Source organism: Sceloporus occidentalis, unplaced genomic scaffold (assembly GCF_023333645.1).
Source record: "Sceloporus occidentalis isolate IW3139 unplaced genomic scaffold, rSceOcc1.0.p SCAF_10, whole genome shotgun sequence".
Taxonomy (NCBI): Eukaryota; Metazoa; Chordata; class Lepidosauria; order Squamata; family Phrynosomatidae; genus Sceloporus; species Sceloporus occidentalis.
The window spans coordinates 11,711,933-11,737,482 of record NW_028316990.1 but is presented as its reverse complement, the minus strand read 5'-3'; the positions used below and the strand labels follow the sequence as shown (position 1 = coordinate 11,737,482).

The following is a 25,550-nucleotide window of genomic DNA, read 5'->3' as shown; positions in this document are numbered from 1 at the left end:
CACCTCTTCTGCCCTCTTGCAATTTACATTGCTGCTAAACAAAAAAGCGAGCCAAAAGCAGAAGCACCATTTTCAGAGGCAATCAAAATCAGGCTGCCAGATGCTAAGGATTAACCACAAAGAGATGAATAATGCAGCTCTTGCATCCTGCTGGTGAACTTTCTGGAGGCAGCTGCCTGGACCACAGTTTGAAGAAAGGATGCTGAGCTGGAAGGACTGTAGCTCTGAAATAGCTTCCCAGTTCTTATGTGTGCTCCAGGAAGAAGGTTCAGTTCACAGAGTGACTCTGTTGGTGCTTTGACTGTGTATTTTCTGCATCTTTTGTTGGGAGCCAGTCCTGTAGATGCTGCCATTTTCAGACTGCTTTGTCCGCAGAAACAATCAAACTGGTCTCCCATTCTATGCCAGCAACCCTATCGACTCCTTAATTCAGTGCTTTGTCAGAGAATATTAGAAAGAGAAAGATGCTTTCTTTGCTGGTGATTCTTACACTGGATTCAAACGTAACCTCTTGAAATAGCACTTGGGAACTATGGTTTGCAGAAGGCTAAAGCCACTTAGGTACCTTTAACCACTTAGGAAACCACCTCTCAGTATTCCTTGCTTAAGAAAACCCTATGAATTTCATGGGGTTGCCATAAGTTGACAGGAAACATGAAGGCACTTGTAGACACACAGAAGAAATCCAGTGTGAAAATATGAAATTTAACGTATTGGTAGGAAATGTTATTTCAAAATCTCTTTTATTATTCAACTGTTATTCAGCAATATACAATACGGTTTATAAACAAATGTCTTACCTTGTTTCCAATCTTTTCTTTTTTATTATTTAAAAATAAATATTATCAACAGTGAATATTCATTATGATAAGATGTGCCTTTTTTTTAAATCAATGTTTTTCCAAAAGAAATAATTTAATTAAAAAGAGAGAAGAGTGGGAGGGGGGAGAGGAATAATAATAATGAAAATAAAAAGCCTAACCACAATAATCTACTAAAAAATAGTGCCCTTCTTTAGAAGAGCCTTTTCTCCCCCCCGACATCTTTACATCTCTTCGTAAAAGCAACTGTTCAACAGTTCGTGCAAAATTAATTATTGGAAGAAAGGTTTTTTAAAAAGAAAAAAAACCTGGAAAAATAAAGGAGAAAAATAATAGCTACCTTGTGTGGAATAGGGCATTAATACCATAGACTCTGGAAACTAGATGCATTATTTCAGGTGGCTGACCTTTGCGTAATGTCCCCAAAAATATGCTTTACCCCTCCCCTGTAGAATGTGTCATGCTTCTTTTCCAGTCTCTTTCTCTTTCTCTCTCTCTCTGTCCGTCTTTAAGATTATAGTTCTTGTTGAGGGTTCCTTTCTGTTTATCCACTTTGTTTTAAATAGGTTCCATTTTGTTTGGCTGAGGATTTATTGGATAAAGAAGTCCATCAGTGATTTAATAATAAGTGTACAAGCTTATGCAACATTAACAGGAACGAACAGAGAACTGGATCTGTAGCGTAAATAGGTTCTGTACCTGGAGGAGAGAAAGAAAGAAAGAGAGATTTAATTTTTGCAGTGGTTCAGAAAGGCTTGGCACATACAAGAAGCATTTTGCTGTATGATTAGTGGTTACAGTGAATGTTTTATTGCCATTTGGAGAAAAAAGAGCTCATTATTTAAAAGGGTAAAATTGTACATTGCACTTAGAAACTGCCAACAGAACTTGGAAAAATTAGTTTTGGGGACTACGTCACACAGAATCCTAAAATGCCCATGGCCACTGGCCCTGATGACTGGGAATTCTGGGTGTTGTATTCCATAAAGTACCATTTCCAATGCTTTGATACTCATATGTATACGTGTGTGAATTATAGTCCATAGCAGGGACTAATACCATTAGCCAGAGAAAGTCAACAGCCTTAGGCAGCTGATGTTTACAGGATGGCAGCCCAGGCAACCTCTTGGGCTGCTCCTTTTGAGCACCTTGGTTATTCTCCGCTTCAGAAGACAGAACAAGGGACACCTCATGGCCTGCCATACATCCCTAAGCAACCCTGTTGCTATTGGATTTGCTGGACAATGCAATACTCTCCTATCAGCATTAAAGTACAATGCAATGGTGATGCTTTTTGTTTAACTGGGAATGGGGGTAGTACTGCTTTACCTTTGCCTTGTGCAGAAACAAATTCTTGGGATGGTCCTGATCAGGGACAAAGTGATGGAAATACAGTATTCTCTGTCAGTGCAGGCAAATTGCTATACTTTTGGATTGGTAAGAGAACACTGTATTCATTAAATCTAGTTCTTGTTCCTCAACCCAAACATCCACTTGATAGGATTTGGACTGCTGCATAACACATCATTCCAGCTAATGCTATGTGAGCTGAAGCCTGACTAGCAAATCATCTCTGATCTGGATCAGGGCACTGAGGTGGCCATGAAATCAGCTTACATTCTGGCATAATACTAATTGAAGCTGATATATACACTTTAATCTGGAATATGGTTTTTTGACAGATGATGGATCTCATCCACTCCATTACCCTAAAGGAAAATGAAAGACACTATGGCTTTATTCCAGAATTCCTGGATCAATAGGATGTGAACCAATTTTGTTTTTGGCCACAAGCAGCAAAATTCACCTTGACACTTCTTCATTACGCACTATGGACACACAGAGAAAATACATTCTCTATAAAATATGCATACGCCGATGTAAAGAAAGTGAGATCATAGAGGGAAAAGCGGGGTCTTGATGACAATATATGATGTGCTATTCAGGAAACCCAGGACAACTCCATCACTTCCATTTTGGACTCTATGGAGTTTATCAGACAAGGGAAATTGGAAGTATAATCCAATGGAAATCTGAATGCAATCATGGGTTTAACGTTATTGCGTGATAACCTACTACATGCAAATTCGGGCAATGGGAAGTCAGTCCGAATGCAATCATGGGGTTTCACGTTACTGCATGATAGACTACCACACGCAAATTCGGGCAATGCCAAGCTATTTTTGGGCAATGGGAAGCCAGTTTGAATGCAATTCACATTCGTATAAATTTGTTGAACTAGCGAATTCACGTGAATGCATTCTGGCCCCACTTTCTTTTCATTCGAAATTAAGAGAAATTCCTCCCATGTGATAAAGTCCTACCTCTCCCTTTGCTAGACCCCACTTTTCTTCTTTCTTCTATCTATACCCTTCTGCTTGCTCCTTTCCTCTGTGACATCAGGGCAGCTCAGTCAAACATTGCAAAAGATTTTATTGCCACCTCTTCTGGCACAAAACCTCCTACTGATTCTCAGTAGCAGACAGTATGGGCTTACAGCTGAACAGGACACAGTTCTGTGAGCCGCCTTGAATCCCATCTCAGGAGAAAGGCAGTGTATAATAAATTCAGTAAAGAAATAAGCAAACAAAATGTATCTTAAACAACTTGGGGAAGTTACTTTTGGACGACAACTTCCCCAATCCCCAGGCAGCATTGCCACAGAAAAAGCTGCTCTTAAGGCTTAACTTCTCTTGTGGTTTGGCTGGGGAGTCTCTACTCTTTGTACCATAGTTTTACTTCAAGTTAAAAGTAAAAAGAAAGAAACTAAACAGAAAAAAATAAAGATCATGAGGGTGCTTTGGAATAGCCATGGGGGGCAGGGGAAAGGAGGAGCTGGTGACAGTCTGGTGATAGTACAATTGTGCCAGGAGTGATATTTCACACCTGCAGACTTGTGCGATGGCCAGGTCATTCATGGGTTTTCCTCATGTATGAAAGGGATGGGTCAGAAACCAGGCAGCTATGGGTCAGAGGTGTTGTTGTGTGATATCGCAGTTCAAAAGCCTTGTGTATGAATGTCCTACATCATTGCCACTAGGGAATAGCAGATGATGTAGACTGTACTTCAGAGGAAGACGATGGCCAAACATCTCTGAGTATTTCACAAAAACACCCTGTGAAATTGATGGGAAGGTGTGTAGAGTTTATCACACGGTAAGAATTTCTCTTAATTTCAAATGAAAAGAAAGTGGGGCCAGAACGCATTCACGTGAATTCGCTAGTTTAGTGAATTTACGTGAATCTGAATTGCGTTCAAAATGACTTCCTGTTGCCCAAAAATAGCTTGCCATTGCCCAAAATTGTGTGTGATCACCTCTCATGCAATAACGTGAAACCCCATGATTGCGGTCGGACTTCCCATTGCCCGAAATTGCATGTGGCAGTCTATCACGCAATAACGTGAAACCCCATGATTGTGTTTGAACTGACTTCCCATTGCCTGAAAATAGCTTCCCATTGCCCGAAATTGCGTGTGGTCGTCTATCACACAATAATGTGAAACCCCATGATTGCGTTCGGACTGACTTGCCATTTCCCAAAATTGTGTGTGGTAGTCTATCACACAATAACGTTAAAACCCATAATTGCCATTGGATTATACTTCCAATTTCCCTTGTCTGATAAACTCCTGTGTATTGATGCTACAGTTGTGCAACTGATTGCACAATAGGCCTTAAACTCACTAGGGATTGTGAAAGAGGCATATGGAGGGAGACAACACTAAGGGCAGAGAAAATTGGGACAACACTTAAGAAAACATCATTTTATAAGGAAAAAACAAACATCAATAACAACATTGATAGAAAAAAGAATTGACAGAAGGAGGGCGGAAATGGGACAACAGACAGGACGATAAACATTTCAAAGGAGGTATAAGGAGGAAACTTGATTGAAATTCCCAAAGTTAAGATTAATTAAGAGAAACGTTTATATTTGCCATTTTGAATAAGCTTTGTGAAATATCTTTAAGTATTTGGGCATAAAACTGGTTCACTTGTAGTATCTGGAAGGATAGAAGGGATCAAAATGGTGGTCCTACCTAAAATAAACTTCCTTTCCCAATGTATTCCAATTATAAGCAATCAGAAACCTTTCCAAGAATGGCACAGAGATTTAAGAAAATGTATCTGGACAGGTAAAAGACCTCGAATAAGGTGGAAAATACTGACAAAACCCCCAAAAAATAAGTAGGACGAAATGTACCAGACTTAAAGCTTTATTATACAGTAAATGTATTAAATTGGCTATCGGACTGGATAAACTTGGACAACTTTAAATTACTAAATTTGGAAGACTTCAATAAATTTGGAAGACTTCTGTTGGCATGGATATATGTAGTATGACAAAGCAAAAATCCACAAAGATTTTAAACATCACATTATAAGAAGAGCACTATTATTAGTTTGGGATGACTTTAAAAGAAAAAAGTTGCACCAAAGCTGTGCTCCAGTCCTTAGGACTGGATCGTGACTTTGGCATAGCTTCCGGACTCTTAGTACACATGCATCATTTAAACAGCATACCTCCAAAGTGACCCAAAGCAGCTTTATTTTGGCCTGTCTGTATGGGGCCTGTATTATCTAATTTGAAGCATAAGGGTCCTAGTGTCTGGTAAACTGAGGAAGTTTATTTCTATACTTTGGACTTTGAAGTTATATACTGTTGAAATTACTGAATAAATTGGAATATTTTATATATGTCATGAGAATTATGACAGGAGAACAGTGAGCATGTAATTTGGTAAATTAATAATATATATATATATATATATATATATATATATATATAAAAATAGAATCCCCCCCTCTTTTGGCTAGTCCCCAAATGCACTATGGGGATAATAATTCTGATTTACTACATAGGTTGCTAAAAGGATTACTGAGTCAGTGGACAATACTGTACAATAACATCCCAAATCTATAAAACAGCCAAACCTTTATTGGCAAACCAAAATGCAAAAAATACATGAAGCAAGCTTTTGAAGCACAACTGGTTTCTTCATCACGCAAAGCCAGTTGAGCTTCAAAAGCTTGCATCATATTTTGTGCATTTTGGTTGGAAACTCGCACATATTCAAGCCCCATAGGCTTGAATGGGTGCGCATGCCTGGGAACAGCTGTGGGCATGTATCTCAATATTAGGAGGAACTTCCTGACAGTAAGGGCTGTTTGACAGTGGAACACACTCCTCTCTCGGAGTATAGTGGAGTCTCCTTCCCTGGAGGTCTTTAAACAGAAGCTTGATGGCCATCTGTCATTGTTGCCTTGATTGAGAGTTCCTGCATGGCAGGGGTTGGACTGGATGGCCCTTGTGGTCTCTTCCAACTCTACGATTCTATGATTCTAATGTGAAGACTGTGTCTAAGCCAAGAAGAAATAGAGAAGTCTGGATGGGGTGGCAGAGGACATCATCATCCCTGAAGGCCTTGACTTCACTACTTCACTACTCCTCGTTAAAAGCATGGTCCAGTTCTGCGTGTGAATCTGCAATTGCAATGGCATGCTCTTTTTACAAGAAACATGGTTCTGGTGCTCACTCGCCCGCTCTTGTTCATTCCGTCTTTCACACACATTCTCACTTGTCTACAGTTCTCTTTGTAACACATGGCTAATCCAGAGTGGTGCAACCTTGAACAAACGTTTATGCAAAGCTTTTAATTAAAAAAATTGTCTCTGAACAAAGAAAGACAGCCATATTCCTGCAAGGCGGCTTCTTGGAATCCTCTTCAGGCTCTGCAAATTGGATTTCACTGCAATCTAATACCAGGACTGCAGACTCGGGACTGAGTGTTATCGATTGACAAAGTGTTTTTATAAATAAAAATGTTTAAAGAGATCACGAGAGCAAGGGAGGGAGAAACAGAGAGACTGAGAACACGTTTTGCCAGTTTTCTGAATCTCAAGGTATGCTGAACAGTAAAAGTAGTACTTTAATCTTATTTTTGCATGAGCACTTCTAAAAGTGCACCCAACATAAGAATTATATGAAACAGCTTTACATTGGGCTCAGCTAAGCCCAGAGAGGAAGAGGTGGCTTTTCTGGACTACAACTTCCAGGAGTCCCCAGCCAGCATGGAAATTATAGTCCAGTAAATAAATAAATAAACTGTTCCAAGCTCAAACCCTGGTGGCACAGTGGTTAAATTCCTGTACTGCAGCCACTCACTCTCAAACCACAAAGTTGCGAGTTCAATACCAGCGAAAGGGCTCAAGCTCGACTCAGGCTTGCATCCTTCCAAGGTCACGAGAATGAATACCCAGATTGTTTGCTGGCAATTAACTTACACTTTGTAAACCGCTTAGAGAGTGCTTAAGTGCACTGATAAGTGGTATAGAAATGTGCTTCCTATTGCTATTGCTAACTCTGGCAGGTGCCCATGCTTTCCAGCAGAAGTCTTTCCCAAACCTACCATGTGACACTTCTTCAGTCCAAATGCCAGGTTCCTAAGAAAAGCTGTTAGATCAGACCAAAAGCCTACCTTGTCCAGCATCCTAGTTCTGAAAATAGGCAATAAGATGCCACTTGGGAGTCCCCTAAACAGGACATGAAAGAGTTTTATCCCTCTCCTACACATGTTCCTCAGCAGCTGGTATTCAGAGACATGCTGTCTCTAGACCTCAAGGTAGCATTTAGCCATCATAGAAGATATCTATATTCGCCATGCGTCCAAGTCCACCCCACCCCCTTTTAAAACCTTAGATGGTGGTTCGTATATTAGAATCATAAAGTCATAGAATCATATACTTGGAAGAGACCAGAAAGGCCATCCAGTCCAACCGCCTGCCATGCAGGAACACAGAATTAAAGCACCCCTGACATGACCATCCAGCCTCTGTTTAAAAATCTCCAAAGAAGGAGACTCCGCCACACTCCAAGGGAGTGTTTTCCACTGTCAAACAGCTCTTACTGTCAGGAAGTTCTTCCTAATGTTGAGGTGGAATCTCTTTTCCTGTAGTTTGAATCCATTGCTCCAGGTCATATTCTCTGGAGCAGTAGAAAACCAGCTTGTTCTATCCCCAATATGACACCCCTTCAAATATTTAAACAGGGCTATCATATCACCTCTTAACCTTCTCTTCTCCAGGCTAAGCATCCCCAGATCCGTACGTCGTTCCCCATAGGGCATGGTTTCCAGGCCCTTCACCATTTTAGTTGCCCTCTTTTGGATATGCTCCAGTTTCTCAACATCCTTTTTGAATTGTGGTGCTATCACATAGTAATAATCGAGGAAGACCACATGCCAGATGGTTAGATTCAACCAGGGAGGTCATGGACATAAATTTCCAGGACCTAAACAGAACAGTGGAGGACAGGAGGTCTTGGAGATGTCTCATTCACAGGGTCACCATGAATAAGGGTCGACTTGAGGACACTTAACAACAACAGCAACAACAACAACAAACGTAATGGAGCAGGTGGTCTATATCAAAGAATCATCCCAGTACTTTCACTGATGGGGTCCAGCATCCCTTTACAACCAGCAGTAGAACTGGCGGCCTAAACAACTAAGTCTATATCATGGCCAGCACCTCCTTGTGACTGCCTAACAGAGCCCCTGGGTGAGGTATATCCCTTCTATACAGGGCAAGGCCAATAGCAGATGGATTCCCAAAGATTCTATAATGCAGAAATAAACAAAGAAAATTGAAACGCACAGGTATGACCTATCTCCTCTCCCAGTAGACACGGAAACCGTACAAACAGGCTGGTAACCAAGGAAATTTCACTCCATTATTTCATTCCTAACCTTCATGTCTTTTCTCAGCCTCAAATTGTCAAGCTAAAACAAATGTTATCTATCAAAGCCTACTAAAATACAAATTAACACCTTCTGTGCCACTGAGACCAGCATGGCATAGTGGTTTATTTATTGGACTGTGACTTTGGAGAGCAGCGTTCGAATCAGCTCAGCCATGAAACCCACTGGGTGACCTTGTGCAAGTCACACTCTCTCAGCCTCAGGGGAAGTCAATGGCAAAGCCCATATTAGATTCGCCCTAGGGTTGCCATACATCGTAAAGTACTTGAAAGCACGCAACAACAACAATGATGCTAATAAGACTTTAAAATGCATTTGTCTGGTAGCAGAGGCTAAACTCACTACTTAGGGCATATATTTTCATTGTTTGCTGTTCTGAGCTACAGCTTTTGTAATGCAAAGTAATGTGAGGTGGCTTGGTTCTGAATGGACTATTAGGAGCCATTAGTGTTACAAAATACCTGTTCAGCATCAGAAACAGGCATGACTGGGCATCTACCAAGGCCCACATCCCTGCTGGTGGCACATAGTCAATACCTGGGGCTTCTAAACTCTGATAGCCCCTTCCTTGCAGTCACTATCTATTAAACCGCCCTTCTTGAGTATGCAAACAGTGACACAAGAGAGGCTGTTTGCCGTTTGCCCTCGCTCTGGGTGGTTACATACCTTAGAGAGGGAAACTGAACAGCCAGCAGGAATAGAAGAACCCTATCAGGAAGGGGGGTAAGTAAAAGTATGTTGCCAAAAGACTTCCCACCCCTTTGCAGAAAACCCAGAGTGCCTTCTCTCTAGTATGCCTCCATCTCAGTGCTGATTAATCTCAAAGAGCCACAGCTTGTAAAAGTTATGCTTCTGGACTACCACTCCCAGAATCCTCCAGCAGCATAGCTACTGTCCACACTTATTGGAGGTGTTTGGGTGCTGTAGTCCAAGGAAGTAACTCTTCTGGACTCTGCAGATAGTTCCTGCGTAGCTAAGGTTAAATGATCGGCATTGTGGAGGGGGAAAAAACCCACCCACAAATATTGATGAGAATGGTTAGCTGGCTGCAATCTAAATCCACATTACAGTGCCTTCAAAGACTCTGAAAATGTCAAGACTATTATGACGGAGGCTCAAGCTGCACCTTGTTAAATAACAGAACTTCACAAGCTGAACTGATTTTGAAGAGATCACATAAGCTATTAATTATGTATAAGTCACCTCTAAAGGAGTAATTAAACTTGTGGAAAATTCAAAGAAAGTTACATTCTATTTCATGCCAACTTGTATGTCACTCAGTGTCTGTAACAGTTGATGAGTGGTAGTTGAGCCCCTACTGCAAAATACTGCATTTCAGAAGTTGTGACTGAAAGTTATAGGACTACATCTCTAACTATAACTCTGCAAAGCATATTAAAAGATAAAAACATTTTGCACGACATTTGAAACATGTTTCTGCCACATTGTTTAAGCACCATAGGACATGCCTAAATGCTGGCAGAAAAGCAACATGGAAGGGGCCTATCAAACCCAGTGTCTTGGAGAAGGATCTCTCCGGTGTCCTCCCCAAAAGTGCCTGTGATGGTCATGGGATTATTTATTTGCAGTACAGCTGCCAGAAATTTGCCTTTGCCCCATCTACTCCACAAAAGCAGTGACTTTCTCTGCATATACAACTCCACTACACATTTATTGAAACAACCTTGATGCTAATTCATTCCAGAGGTGGATGGTGGCTTCTATGTCAGTGGAGTGATGAATCTACTCCGGCTACGAATGTAGAATTTAAAGGAGACCTCAAGAGTGTTGAACTCTAGCCTCAAAATAGGGTTAGCCTCTTGGACAGCTGTTTAAAGATCAGTCTAAAACATCACTGATTCACTGATGTGGGATCCACCAGGGACAACAGGTTTCATTATATTGCTTCTGGTTCATCAAAAGGTTGCTATGTTATACAAGTACTAAAAATGGCTTGTTCAGATATTTCTGACTGCCTTATGAAATCATAACCCCCAAGGTTCCTCGTTTGGAGATGCATTTAAAGAGTTTTGAAACTAATTTAAATTTGTAACATGGGCTTACATCTCTCTTTTGGTCTCTTTTGTCCTTATGGTGTCTCTGTCATTCATGTCTACTTGGGTCTGGAGCATCTCCCTATCTCTTCTGTTTCAAGACTGACATGTTTAGCAAAACTTTCTCAATCCACTGCAGCCTGTCCTCTTTTGCTCTTTAACCACTAAGTGATATACCTCTTCAATACCCTCACAAGTATCTTCCCCTTCCCTCCTGCCTCATCTTGCAAATCTAAGGAAGGATTCTGATGCTTCCAGGCAAGGACTGTGTCACTTTGCTTTTGCACAGTTCTAGCCAAACTACTGGCACTATATGAATGTTATGCAGTAATAACAGAAACTGAAGTATCCATTCATTTTTGTTTACTGTGAGCATATTATCTTTGACCAAGTGAAGCTGTTGATGTGCAGAGCTTAACACTATAGTTGTGCAATTCAACTCTTAAGCAGGGAACTTTCTCCCAGTGGTGGCTTTTACATTCATTAATGCTAGAATACTGTTGCCATTTGAATGTCTAGTCTCCTAATACAGATTGTGTTGGACTTCTGGTATTTATTCTAGCAGAGTACAGTGCTTTTGTGTGTTTTTTGTTTGCTGAGGTTGTATCTGTTGAAAAAAGTAAATAGTCTAGGAATTGGAAATTATATTACATTTTTTGTTTCTGAAAATCCATTCAAAGATAGATTTTTTTAAAAAAAACATAGCTTTGCTTACAATTGACTTTCATGAGAACTGGTGTGCCTGCAGCCATTATGGAGATAAGTGGTTGCTTTTTCCAAGGAAGAGACAACTAAACATTTTGGAGATGAAGTAGGAAGGAAGTAAAGCCTGAAAATCTCAATGTATACAATGACAAAGACAAAAGGGGGGGAACAGAAACCTGGATCTACCTGTCAAATCTTTCTACTCCCCCACCATCTGTTGAGATTAGTTGTTAAATATACATATTGGTGCTTAGCTGCAAACAGATCATTCTGGAGCTCATCATTGTCCCTTGATGTTTTTATGACCATGAATAAATAGACATCATCATCAAACTTGCCCATTCATCCCAAAGCTGGGCTATGAAGTACTTAAAAAGCACCAATCCTAATACAGACCCTTTGAGGACCCTCATTTTTACCTCCATTGTGATAAATCAATTCTCCCACTTTCCATTTTCTACTATTTAACCTCTTACTAATCCATAAGAGGGCCTGTCCTCTTACCTCAGGACTGCTAAATTTACTCAAGAGCCTTTGATCATACCAAATTGCAATCCTTACAACAAATCTGTAAGGCAAATCAGTATTATTAGTCCCTACTCCCATATTGCAGACAGGGAGACTGAAGCTGACAAATGATATGCTTCAGGGCTGCTAGTCAACCATGGTGGGGATGGGTTTTAAATGGATGACTTCCTGATTTCAACCTGTTAGACACTTCACTACAGCAACACACAGTTGGCCAGCCATGGGCGGGGAAGGAGTTTGCGTTGAATGAAGATCTAGGAAGGAAGGAGAACATCTGCATAAAACAGACTCCTGCAATCAGCTTCATGCTGATGACTCCTAGTTGCTACAGTCCAATGAATTCATTTGCTTAAATAGAACAGTAATGTATAAGCATCTTTATAAATGTTCATTATTACATTTGCAGACCTGTGACAGGACTGGGGTTATAATTTGGCATTCTTGGGCATTCTTGCTTTCATTATCAGATCTGAGTTGAATTCGCAACCTTTCTAGGAAAAGGTCCACTTCCTATTTCCGCAGCTTAATTTGGTGGATAAAGGTTATGTTGGTGTTTGAAGTCAGAAACTCTTACTTAGCTACCATGAACAACATAAAGATTTACTACCAGGAGTACTGTAATAGAGATTGCCCAGAGAGGCTTATCTGCTGATTTCTATTTAGTCCAAGGACAGGCAAAGTGTGGTCAATGTTGCAGATCCTCCCCATTTTGTGTTGGATTCTTCTCTCTCCTACAAGTCTGATTGCCCTCCCTTTGGGTTAGTATCACCTTAAAACCTGAAATTTCAGAGTCAAAGTCTGAGACCAAGGGGTAAGTCCTGATGCCATGGGAGGAGAAAGGTTGGTGATGTCATTAAAATAATACTTTAAGCATCAACACCTGCTGAAAGTATGTCATTTAATTCTGTTTTGGAAAAAAAATCTTAAAAAAGAGAACACACACACACACATACACTTCTTAATGTAGTACTCTTGCCCTGAGATTCAACCCTGTTGCCTGGAGGACTAGAGAAGAAAGTTCAGGCCCTGAGATCTGGAAACCCTGTCCCCAAAATGGCACCCATCATACTGTTCACATTAGATTCTCAGGGGAAGTAGTGGTCATTTCCAACTCCCTCCACATTGTAAATGCCTTATGCACTTTTAATCAAAACAGGAGGTGACTGAGATGAAAACAGAATGCAGGGACCAGGTCTGGCAACTGATAAACCTTTAATTTAGTCTTTCTACCATCATCTGTGTAACTTATTGTTGATTATGGCCCGGAACAGACAAGCTGAATGTGCTGTGCTGGCGCCGATTTTAGGGTTAGGAACCACACACCAACTGTATCCTGTCCATATGGGTGCCATCATTTTTATGTAAGTGACGTGCAACGTCCACACGTTGTTGCGCGTCACTTACGTAACGAGTGCACCATTGGCGCACTCATTACATCCGCCCTGCGGCACAAAAAGAACCCATTTTTTCTGGGTTCTTTTTACTCTGAATGGACTCTGCACGGTCTGGTGGCTGCGGTGTCCCTCCGGAGGGAAAAAGGCCGCCAGCAGGCCTCCCTTTTGTGGTGGTCTGTCCTGCGCCTATATAAATTAAATAAATGCAAATGTGATTATACTAAGATCTGAACCTGGGCTCTGCTATATGTAAAGCATGTTCTCTACTACTGAGCAACAGCCTTCCCCTCAACTACAATGGCTTTCATCCTTCCTCCTCTCACTCTTGCCCCCACTAAGTGGATAACAATATTCACTAAGGCTCAAGGAACAGTTGCTCCAAAGAACCTTTTCTGAAGAAGATATACAGTTTCACAGCAATGAATCCAGGGTGTCAGTGTCAGCCCACATACTGGGAAAATGCATGGCCAGCTACCTGTCTAAGAGTTATGTTGTATCAGCTCTGAACTAACATTTGTCATTGAGATGTATAGGAAGAACTGCAACCTCATATTTTGCTTGTTATCTGAAATTAGTGTGTGGACACTGTTTCCCTTCAGCACCCCCCCCCCCCCCACTCAGATGCAAGTCTCTTCTCTCCCTCTTTCCCTTCTCTTTTCAGACCACCCTTCCTGGTTTTCTCCTAATTTATTCAGCCATTCTTTCATCCAGCTTTTATTTTTTGGGCTCCACTGCTAGCCCCAGCTTTTGGCTTCTCAGACTTCCCATCCCCCTTCTCTAGACCTTCATAGTTGTCATATCTATTTGTCATGTTGGAACAAAATAACAGACAGAGACACTTCTAACCTCTCTGACATTGGGGCAGCTCAAATAATCACCATCAGAGGCTTCTTAACCTCTAAGGCTCAGTGTATTACAGATGTTCAGTTTCATCTCGCCAGTGGATGCAAAGACAAGATATTGGCTGGCATCCTGTCAGTGGAATACACAAATGTGCATGCATCTTACATATGTGTATGTCACTTTTTTGCCATCATGCAAGGTGGTATTTTCTTCCCCCAACTACAATGACCAAAGCTCCCTGCCCCAGGACTCACAATTTTGCTGTAATAGCTCCTTTGAGCAGCTATTCTGTGGCTGGTGTATTGGAGCACAACGTATTGGAGAAGTATAGTTTTTTGTGGGTTTTTCGGGCTATGTGGCCATGTTCTAGGAGAGTTTCTTCCCCATAATATCAAAAAATAAGTGTTGGGGGAGTGCTAGGGTTGTCTCCCAAGAGGAAAGGAGCCAGTATCCTGAAAAAGTTTGGAGTCCACTGTTCTATGTGAAGAAGTATATTGCATTACTTGTCCTGAATCTCCCACCATTCAGCTTCAGTGGGTGACCTTGGGTTCCAAGATTATGAGGAAGACAATCTTCTTATCCACTTTCTCTACCCCACGCATAATTGCATACATTTCTACCATGTCTCCTTTTACTTGTCTGCCTCCCCAGTTTACACAGCTTGGAATGAAAACAAATGAAGTGTCAGGACTCAGTAAGAAACTGACATAAAGCTTAGATCTTTTTCAGCACAGAACTCAACAAGGTATGCACTGGATTTTCAGATGGTCTACTGTGTAAGCACTGAGAACAATTCTTACTTTCCACAAGGCTGCTGTAGCATGTGTTGTATCATGACTATTAACTTTCTGGTACTTTGAAAAAGAAAAGGTGACAAGCCTAATGCTGGTGTACTTCACTTGCCCACAGACATCTTATCAAAACACAGATGCTGTTCTGCTGAAGTGCTCCACTTCTCTGATGACAGCCAGTTGCCTCCCAATTGGTAACAGCTCAGCAGTGCAAAAAATAACAGTTGCTAAGGATTGTTGTGACAAATAATCCCATTTTACTGACACCCCTGCTTTTACCAATGCAAACCCTACTGGAGTTGTTTAATACTGATGCACACAATTGCTTTGTCACCGCATCGCTTGCAGCAGCAGTACAATGAGATGTAGTCACTGTGAACATCCCACAAGATTCACTTCTTAAATTAAAAAACCTATAATCAGTTCATCTTATTCTTAACACAATGCAAGTCAAAAAAATAAAAGCAAACACAACCAACAGAATACCCACTTGCTAGCAGATGCTGCTGTTGTGCTTTTCTTATCTGCTTCAAATCCCACTATGTAAACCTTGCTTTGTATTCATAGAAAATATTGGTTCTGCTACATACGAAACATAAGGGTTGCAAGACTATCCGTGCTTGCCTAGGAGCAATTGCTATTATATGTATTTCTGTCTAAACATCAATAGGGTCACACTGTTAAAGATACATATGTTGTCCTTCTTCATCCATGGTCAACATGTCTTGTCTCAGTTTGAATAGTCTCCAAGCCTAGGATTTGAAGGGAAGGAAGGTTTGTCACTACTGCCTCCTCTCCTCTCTGTGCCTTTGCTGGTGTTTCTTGGCTGTGTCCATCCCACAAATTAATATAGGGGCAGGAATTCCACATGCATTACTTAGTTACATAACTACCTAGGCTGTTTAGATAAGCAGCATCTTCCGGTCTGATCACCAAACCTACTTTCCAATGCATAAGCTATACAGTGAGAAGGGAGTCCGTTCTGGAGGGCAGGTGTGTGCCATTCCATCTCCTCTCTTACAGGCCAGCAAAACTGCAATATGGAAGTGCAGCAGGGATCTTGCTGATCATCAGAAACTCAATGGCTAGTGGGAGAGGAGCAGACACATCATCCACCCAGACCCCACTCACCAGCAGAATGGACTCACTTCTCTCTGTGCGCCTGATGTCCAGTAACACATATCTGGGGTGGAATCATAGAGTTGGAAGAGACCAGTCCAACCCCTGCCATTCAGGAACTCACAATCAAAACACCCCCAGAAAATGGCAATCCGGCCTCTGATTTAAAACCTTCCAAGAAGAAGACTCCACCATACTCCAAGGGAGTGTGTTCTACTGTCGAACAGTTCTTATTGTCTTACCTAATGTTGAGGTGGAATCTTTTTTCCTACTGTTTGAGCCCATTGTTCCGGTTCCTACTTTTTGGAGCAGAAAATAAGTTTGTTCTATCCTCAGTATGAGGATATTTAAACAGGGCTATCATATAACCTCTTAACCTTGTCTTCTCCAGGATGAAGATACCCAGCTCAGTGGCAATAGTATCTTGATTGTGACTATGCTGGGACTATGAATACAAATCTGCTACAGGTGTAACTCCCAGATATGCATCCATAAATCTGATCTAAAATTCTGTCCAGTGCATGCAAGAGGCCTCCTTTATACAATATCTAGTTCCTTCAAGTGGCCCACATTTCTTTCACTTTATCAATAATGCATTTCTTTAGCTGATATTTTTCAGCTACCCTCACAATGAGTGGTAGAATTGGACCCGTAAACAATGAATGCTCTCCAGGCTATCCAGGGGCAATACTCCTGATCCCTGTGGCTGGATAACTGGTTCCTGGGCTGGGATGCACCTTCCCAGGGCAAGGGTATATAATGCTGCAGCAAAACCAAACAGAGAAACCCGGAGTGTGCAGGCCTGACCTACTACCAATAAGAACAGTATAGGAAAGTAGCTAACAGGGAAATGTACTCCCTTGGTCTGTTTCCAGCCTTGAATTGCCATGCTAAAGTAAAACTATCTAGCAGGGCTACTAAACACTGAAATAACCCTGACAGTGCCACTGGACAGCTGGTAACATATAGCTGTGTTGCTGGATTAGTTTAGATGGTGGGGTTACGTCTCAGTGAATCTTCCCCAAATTACTGCTAAAACTACTACTACACACACATCTGGATTACCCCAAAGAGTAAATGTTAACTATTATTGGAAACACAAAAAAGAGAATTACAGTCAGTTCTCTGTATCCACGGATTCTTTATCAACTTATAAAATCAGGCTTGGACACAGAAGAAGGAGGAGTGAAAATAGGAGGAAGGAATATCAACAATCTGAGATATGCAGAAGACACCATAACACTAGCAGAAAACCTCAAAGACCTGGAACAGCTACTAGGAAAGATCAAGGAAGAAAGTGCAAAGGCAGGCCTATTGTTGGACATAAAGAAAACAAAAATAATGACCACAGGGAACCCACACAAATTTGAATTAGACAACAAAGAAATAGAAATAGTAAAAGAATTCTCATACCTGGGATCAAACATCAATAGAAATAGAGATTGCAGCCAGGAAATCAGAAGATTAATAATGGGAAGGGCAGCTATGAAAGAACTAGAGAAGATCCTAAAATGCAAGGATATACAACTGAGCATGAAAATTAGACTCATACAAGCCATTGTATTCCCTATTGCCATGTATGGATGTGAGAGCTGGATAGTGAAGAAGGAAGACAGGAAGAAAATCAACTCATTTGAAATGTGGTGCTGGAGAAGAGTGCTAAGGATTCCATGGACAGCCAAAAAGACCAACAAATGGGTCCTGGAGCAGATCAAGACAGAAATCTCCCTAGAAGCCAAAACTCAGATTGTCGTACTTTGGACACATCATGAGAAGGCATGGATCACTGGAAAAAAACAGTAATGCTAAGAAAAGTAGCGGGAAATAGATAGAGAGGAAGGTCGCATGCAACATGGATGGACTCTATTAAAGAGCTCACAATTATGAGTTTGCAGGAGTTAAGCAGATCAGTGGCGGACAGAGGGTCTTAGAGATGTCTCATCAGCAGGGTCGCCATGGGTCGATATCTACTCTAGGGCAGTTAACAACAAATACACACACACACACACACCTTGATTTTGCCATTTTATATAAGGGACACCATTTTACTCTGCCATTGTATTTAATGGGACCTGAACATTCACAGATTTTCATATTCATGGGGGGCCCAAGAACAAAATCTCAGCGGATACTAAGGGACTACTCTATTTAACATATTAAGATATACTTCACTGGATGTTTTAGTGGACTAGAAGGTTGGCGTCAGCCCATAGGTCTTAATCCAAATGTTTGTCCCAACTGGAGCAGACACACTGAATGCAGTGTTGGTAAGACCACATTAGTGAAAGTTACATTGGTTCAATGTGCCTACACTATATGGGACTAACAACTGGATTTAGGCAATAGACAACAGTAAGGCTTACAACTAATTACTGCAGTATGTATTGCTCCTGTTAAGGGTTCAAATCAACTATGTACTCTTCTATTTTGTCCCTTTCTATCCTGTTCTTTCATAGCTTTCAATTTTTCTTCTCCAAATGACATTTAACATTACATAGCTATTAAGCATGCACCATCTTCATTAGGCTGGGGATGAAGGGGTATCATCTCAGGTTGTTATAAAAGAAGGAATGCTATCTTTTGCATTTCTTGGCTTTCATGCTCCGCTATTTCTGTAGAACAAGCATAAATGTAACAACAGAGATCTCCAAACCCTATGAAATGCAAGACTGTGGGTTTACTACCTAACACATTTTGAGTACTGTGAGGTTTGTTCAGACAAAAACCCAAACAATCCAGTAATGTTTCTATATAAATCTTTTTCAGAGGCAGCTTTTATTCGTTTTTTTCTCAAAAGAAACTAAAACTATCTTCCATACCTTTTCAAAAAACACTGTTTGGTTTCTCATTGAATAGAATAAATTACATAGGTTCACCCTTGTGGAATATTCAAATGTGAGCATAATACTCCCAATGTGAGCATAACAAGGGCTGTCTTGGATTTATCTAGGCCCATCTAATTTGGAATGGGAATCTACATAGTGTAGTGGTTTGAGTGTTGGGTCTGAATCCCTACTCAGCCATGAAAACTCATTGGGAGATCCTGGGCAAGTCACAGTCTGCCAGCCAGAAGAAGGCCTTCTCTGTCAGAGTGCTCTGGTGCTACAACAAACTGCAATTCCCAGAATTCCACAGCATGGAGCCATGGCAGTTAAAGTGCTATCACCCTGGATTATTTCTACAGTGTAGATCCAGCCTCAATAAAGTAGGTCAGCCTGAAAGTGAGTGACTGTTTGATGCAAAAACACTGCAAGTTTCATAGGTCAGCAGGGATTCAAATCTGGATTTCTCAAGTCCTAATTCAGCACTTTAACCATTGCACCACACTCGCTGTCATGCACACACATATGCATCAATATATCTGCCACCAGAAAATAACCCTTTATGCATCTAATGAAATCAGGCTTAATCCATCAAGTATATGCCTCAATAAAGACTAATTTCTTTTGGCTTGTTTCTATGCAGAAATGATGTACATTCAAGGCACGCTTCAATCCACAATTTTTCATTTTAGGAATTAAGCACTGCCAAATTTTCCTCCTCCGCCTCCAAACCATCACTAACTTCCCCAGTCTAGAAGTCCTACACTCTAATGACATTTTTATGCTCTCCAGTTTAGGAATTAATCAACATCCCATTACAAAAAAAGCTGGTTCCCTCACTTGACCTTACCAAGATCCAAGGGAGTCCTTAATAGGCCTGGCTTTTAAAATGCTAGTGATGCGTGTTTAATAAGAAGTTCCTTTTGCATGTTTATTACCGAGTGACATTTAAGAACCATATTCTGATTTCATTTATGCTGAATAATATCCTTCCTGGTATTTTTTACCTTAGTGCAAGTAGAATAACTGCTGGAGTTTGGGTATCTTTTAAATCACTCAGTTGCACTATATACCTCTTAGTGTTTTTAACAAGCAAAGTTAGTAAGTTCTTCTGAAGCACTAGACTCTCTTTTCTGGCGTGTATTCAAGCAGAGACTGGATGGATATCTTTTGGGAATCTTTAGATGCCAAATTTCATCGCCTCGAAGATCCCTTCCATCTCTAAGATTGAGTGATGATACAGAAGAAGGAGTTAGTCATATTCTGAGTTTTTAAATAGTAGCTAAAAGGTAACAAGTTGAGTTCTATTTGAATCAAAAGCAAGCAAACAGTTACTCTTTAAAAACTGGAGCCATAATAGTAAGTAATTAATCCGAGGCCCCAGAAATTATAATTAATCATTCTTTAAGTATATCTTTCTGCACTGAAACTGTTTGAAGGGAAGACAGACGTTGTTTACATAGGGATCTGCCTTTCCTGGAGTAACTAACAATGACAAAATGTAAGAATTCCATGTTTTGCAAAACCTAGTGCTTACGTAACACATATACATGTTTACATCCTGTAAAAATAGAATCTATCCAGGTGAAATAGGCCAGAAGCCATGTTGGCTGGGTGGATTCTGGGAGTTGCAGTCCAAGAAAGTAAAATTCTCAACCTCTGATTCATACTTCTTAGATTATTTGAGAGGGCCTGTGTGGCATAGTGGTTTGAGTGTTAGACCATGACTCTGGAAACCAGGGTTTGATTCCCAGCTCAGCCATTAAACCCACCGGGTGACCTTGGACAAGTCAAACACTCTCAGCCTCAGGGGAAGGCAATGGCAAGCCTCCTCTGAACAAATCTTGCCAAGAAAACTCCATGATAGGTTCACCTTAGGGTTGCCATAAGTTAGGGACAACTTGAAGGCACACAACAACACAACAACAACAACAACAAATGTGATTATTTAAATATGGAATTGCCATCACAAATATCATATTAGTTTCCTAAGTCTATAAGGGGACTGCATATATTTACATACATTCATATGTAGGCATGTATGTAGGGATATAAAAAGGATTTACGACATCCTAGGCCACACTATTTGTCCATCTGACCCTCTATCCTCTGTTCTTCAACCGGATGTATCCCAGATAGATTGGGCTAAAATTTCCATCATCCCCATTCAGCACACGCCATGCATATTAAGGATGATGGGGATTGTTGGCCAGCACCTTTAGGTTTGAGGAAAGTTGTTCTACAGTGGCTGGTAGTGCCTCCCTTGGTTTTCAAGTAAAGGTTTTCCACAGCCCAGCTATTTGTAGAAGCCAGGAACTGAACCTTATAGGTCTTTCTACATGCAGAACATGTTCTCTGTTCCACCTATTAAAAGGAAGCAGCCCTATAGCAGGGTCATACGCCATTCAGACAACACAGTTATAGCACTATGGTTCCACTTTAACTGGCATGGCTTCATCCTTGAGAATCCTAGAATCTGTAGTTTTGGTGAGGGCTCTCTGGAAGACAATCTTAACTGCACCTTCCTACACTGCAGAACCCCAAATTCCATAAGTTTGAACCAAGGCAGTTAAATTGGAATCATAGCATTATAATTATGTAGTATGAAAGAGTCCCAGGTCATACTATTAGTCCATCCAGCTCACTACCATCTACACCAGAGGTGGCCATCATGTGGCTTGTGATCTGCATGCAAACTTGGTCATTTTTTTTTGTATTTGCATTTATTGCATTTTTTTTGCACATTTCTTCAATTTCTAAAGCAAGGCATGCAGCTTTATCAGAAGTCAACTTCATGGCTCAGGTCTTCCAAACATATGACTGTTGTTCCCTTGACTGAGACTATCACAATGTGCTCTTCGTCTTTTCCTACTGCTTTCTACTTTATGAGCATTATTTTTTTTTCTAATGAGTCTTTTCTTTTCATGATATGTCAAAAATATTACAAATTCAGTTTAGTCATCTTGGTTTTAGAGAGAGTTCAAGCTCGATTAGTTCTAGGACCCATTTATTTGTCTTTTTGGCACTCCATGTTATCAGTAAAACTCTCCTCCAACACCACATTTCAAATAATTCAATCCTCTTCGTATCAACTTCCTTCACTGCCCAGCTTTCACTACCACGCATAAAAAACAGAAATACAATGTCATGGACAATCCTGGCTTTGGTATTCAAGAATATATCTTTACACTTTATGGCTGCCATTCCAGTGACCTTCAAGTCACTTCTTTTTAAATAAAAAAGTTTAAGAAACAAGTTTTGGACAGAATGCAATGTATGGCTGGTTGGAAAAGACTGATCCCTGGATATGCTGAGCTAGCTAGCTATCTGTCTGTCCATCCACTCATTCATCCATGTTCAGCCTATTAAGGCCCTCAAGGTGATGTCTAAAGACAGACGAAGATGTTAATTCAAACAAAAACCGTTTTTAAAAACATGCAGAAATTTAAAAGCTGCCCAACCTAAATCTATTCTGACTCAAACAGGGCATCTGTTCCAGCTGGACTCCTCTTGCTGCATTATGTTAGTAGTTGTATTTTTTCCCCAGGGTCACATAGCGGCTACAAGAGAAGGCAGATACAAGCTGCCAGCTTCAAGCAACTTATTTTGTCAGTGACTTACTTCCTTTGTAGCCTATGCACCTCCAGACATTTCTTTCCTCCTTCCTCTGCCTATGGTAGTTTACTTAGCTCAGGGTGGAGCATCTACTCTAGGTTTTTTAATAGAGAATTGAGAGAAAGATATAAAATGGATATTAAAACATTAGGTTTTGAGCTATCAAAGTCTGACTTTGAAAAGTTGTTGTGCTCAACTGATGATAAGTTAATATCTAAAATGCATAAAATGTTGTTGAAAACAAAGATGGAGGATGAACAACTAAAATAGTGTATGGTTAATGGGCACCAAATTTGGGTTACAACATACATTTGGAACAATGGGAGAAGATGTGGACTAAGGGCTTTATGTTTGCTTTAAGTTATGATCTTAAAGAGCATTTTTATAAGATGATGTACCTCTGGAATCTAACTCCAGAAAGAATTTCTAACATGTGTAATGGTTCTTTAAATTCATGTTGGAAACGTGAGAAGCAAGAAGGAACTTTTTTATCATATGGAGTAGCTTAAGTGAGTACTTTCACAAGTAGCTTGTGAAAAAGCTAAAAAAATGGGTTCAGATTCATATGATGATGGAAGATATTCTGAAGATAAATTTTCAAGTGAAGCTATTTTTATTGGGAGTCTAGATGAAAAGTTGAAGAGGAAGCATGGAAGAGTTATGCAGTATATGACGAGAGCTAAGAGAATGATCTATGCTCAGACATGGAAAGAGACACAGAATCGATCTCAAGGCGACTGGTTGTTAAAGTTGTATGAATTTGTAGAAATATGTAAGTTGACTACTTTAATGCATGAAAAATATTAAATGAGTGAAAGTTGGTAATAGACTATATGGAAAAGAAGCAGTGATGTGGGATCATTAGGGGATTTTAAGGAGCAAACATTTTTATAATGTAGGGGTAGAAGCCTATAGATTTATTTTAAGTTTTTCTTTTGAAATATAAGATAATATTAAAGCACTGTGTTATAAAGCAGAGGTTTATAGTTTTATTTTAAAATATTATTATTATTATTTATTTATTTTTCTTTGAAGTACGATATACAGGTATTCATTTTTAGGTGTATTGCTAATACACTTTGAATAGAAAGAAGAAGAGAAATGATTAATGTTAAAGAGCCACAGACAGGCAAGTTGAAAGCCCTGTGCTTGTTAAATACTTCATTTTGTTTGTTTTTAGTAGTTAGTTTTAGGTAGTTAGAGTTGTAGTTTAATGTGATTTGTTATCGCAATATGTTTGTTTTGCAAATATAGAAATGTAGTGTACTTGCTTCTTTTGTTGATCTTATTGTTATTTCTGTTTTGGTTGTAATGAATATATATATATATATATATATATATATATATATATTAAAGAATAGGAGTCTAGTCTCCAACATTGTTATTTGATCATTTAACTGGAGAATCTAAGACGTTGTACATGCAAAACCTGTGCTGTCTCTCACCTTATAGTAGAGGTCTATGGACACTGTAAGCCTACATTTGCAATTGAAGAAATCAGGGGTCTTCTGCATGCAAAGCACAGACTATGCTACTAAGCTATGCCTCATGCCTCACCGCCATGAGTTCAGAGTATTCTCACCGAAATCCATATAGTGTAATAAAATTGGATACTGAAAACTATCTTAGGCAAATGCATTAAAACATTTAGTGAAGTTTGAAGCATAATATTCACAGATTGCCTGCCAAATGCATACATTTTGCTAAGCCCTGGATGGAGGAAAAAAAAGCCATATATATATATTGAGACAAATGCAGGGCTGCTAGTGCTTCTCCTGTATTTAAGTAAAAATAAAAATATCCAGCAAACTCCTGCCAAAACATCACAAAACTGAAGAGCAACTGGGAGGGTAAAACAAACACATATACAAAAATAGATGCTAATGTACCTTTTCCCCTTCTCTTGTTGGGCCTGGAGCACTAAGATCTCTACAGGTTTATGGTTATAGGATATGTCATAAGCAACAACATCAATTTACATAACAGCGGTGGAGTTGTATAAGTGAATGAGGGGGGGGTGCCACTGCTAATACAATTTTCAGTTCCAGCGGCAAGTTTTATTTTTCATGCCATGCATAGAATCATGCAACTGGTTGAGCTTTCTGGTGAAAATTGTTCTGCTTACAATTGCTAAGTTTCCCTCACCCCAATTTACCTCTTGCAAGATTTTGACAGCATGTTGACTACAAAACCAGTTTTGCAAGTGGCTACACACTAGACGTGTAAATGGTTGACTAGTTCATCTTCATACACAAGGAGGCCTCCCATGAAGTCGCACATCAGACCCTACAAAGTCATTGCATTACATACTTTAAGAACATATTCTGCAACCCAGGATATTACACAGGATCCTAGTATTCTAGCTACCTCACCTTACTACCATGCAAATGATTGCTTCATGATCCAAAATAGATCATTTTCTGCACAACAACTAATCCAGCCTTCAAATTACTTGTTAATAACATGTCCCTTATTCACGGATATGTACAATTACCAGAGATACAGAACAGTGAGATAGATAGATTAGATAAGACTAGATTATCTGGGCAGGGGATCTTGCCCTAACAGACATATCTGACATGCTCTTTTAGCTGCAAATGTTCATACCCATCTGTTAGCATGGCACTGCGCCCATTTACAATTTGATTTGGCTGTTTCATTAGGGCATATGTACTATGTAGTCCACAGCCGGTCTATGTAGGGCTACATAAATCAGCTATACAGGAAAATTGATTTATTCTTTTACATACATACATACATACATACATACATACAAAACCCTAGTCCATTCAAAGCTGAAATTAGCCCACATATACTAAGTGCCATGAAAAGCCACAGTGTGTTCCAATAAATCTACCAAATGGTAAAACATTTGAGGATATGCTGTAGAATATATGTAAGTTCTCCTCTTGTTTGGTTTCCTTCGCCAATACTGTTTGATCCTGAAAAAAGGGCACTGGCTTAGCATGCCAACAGGATTCCAGGTGTTGTATTTTTGTTGTATGTGTCTTTTCATGAGGTTGTGACCAGCACTGAGTTCCAGCATTAGGAGAAAGGTGTGATATAAATTTAATAAAGCAAATAAATAAGAACAAT

At 40.1% G+C, this 25,550-nt stretch overlaps 1 protein-coding gene across 1 annotated transcript in view; it reads right to left on the bottom strand.

The window, feature by feature from the left end:
• Positions 1-726: 726 nt before the first annotated feature.
• The window catches only part of LOC149305896 (V-set and transmembrane domain-containing protein 2B-like), a 45,358-nt gene continuing 20,534 nt past the window's right edge, over positions 727-25,550 (bottom strand). The window contains exon 5 of the mRNA XM_089540892.1: positions 727-1,520. Coding sequence (XP_089397018.1) covers positions 1,432-1,520 — 89 coding nt within the window. The 3' untranslated portion in view covers positions 727-1,431. The remainder of the gene's footprint in view (positions 1,521-25,550) is intronic.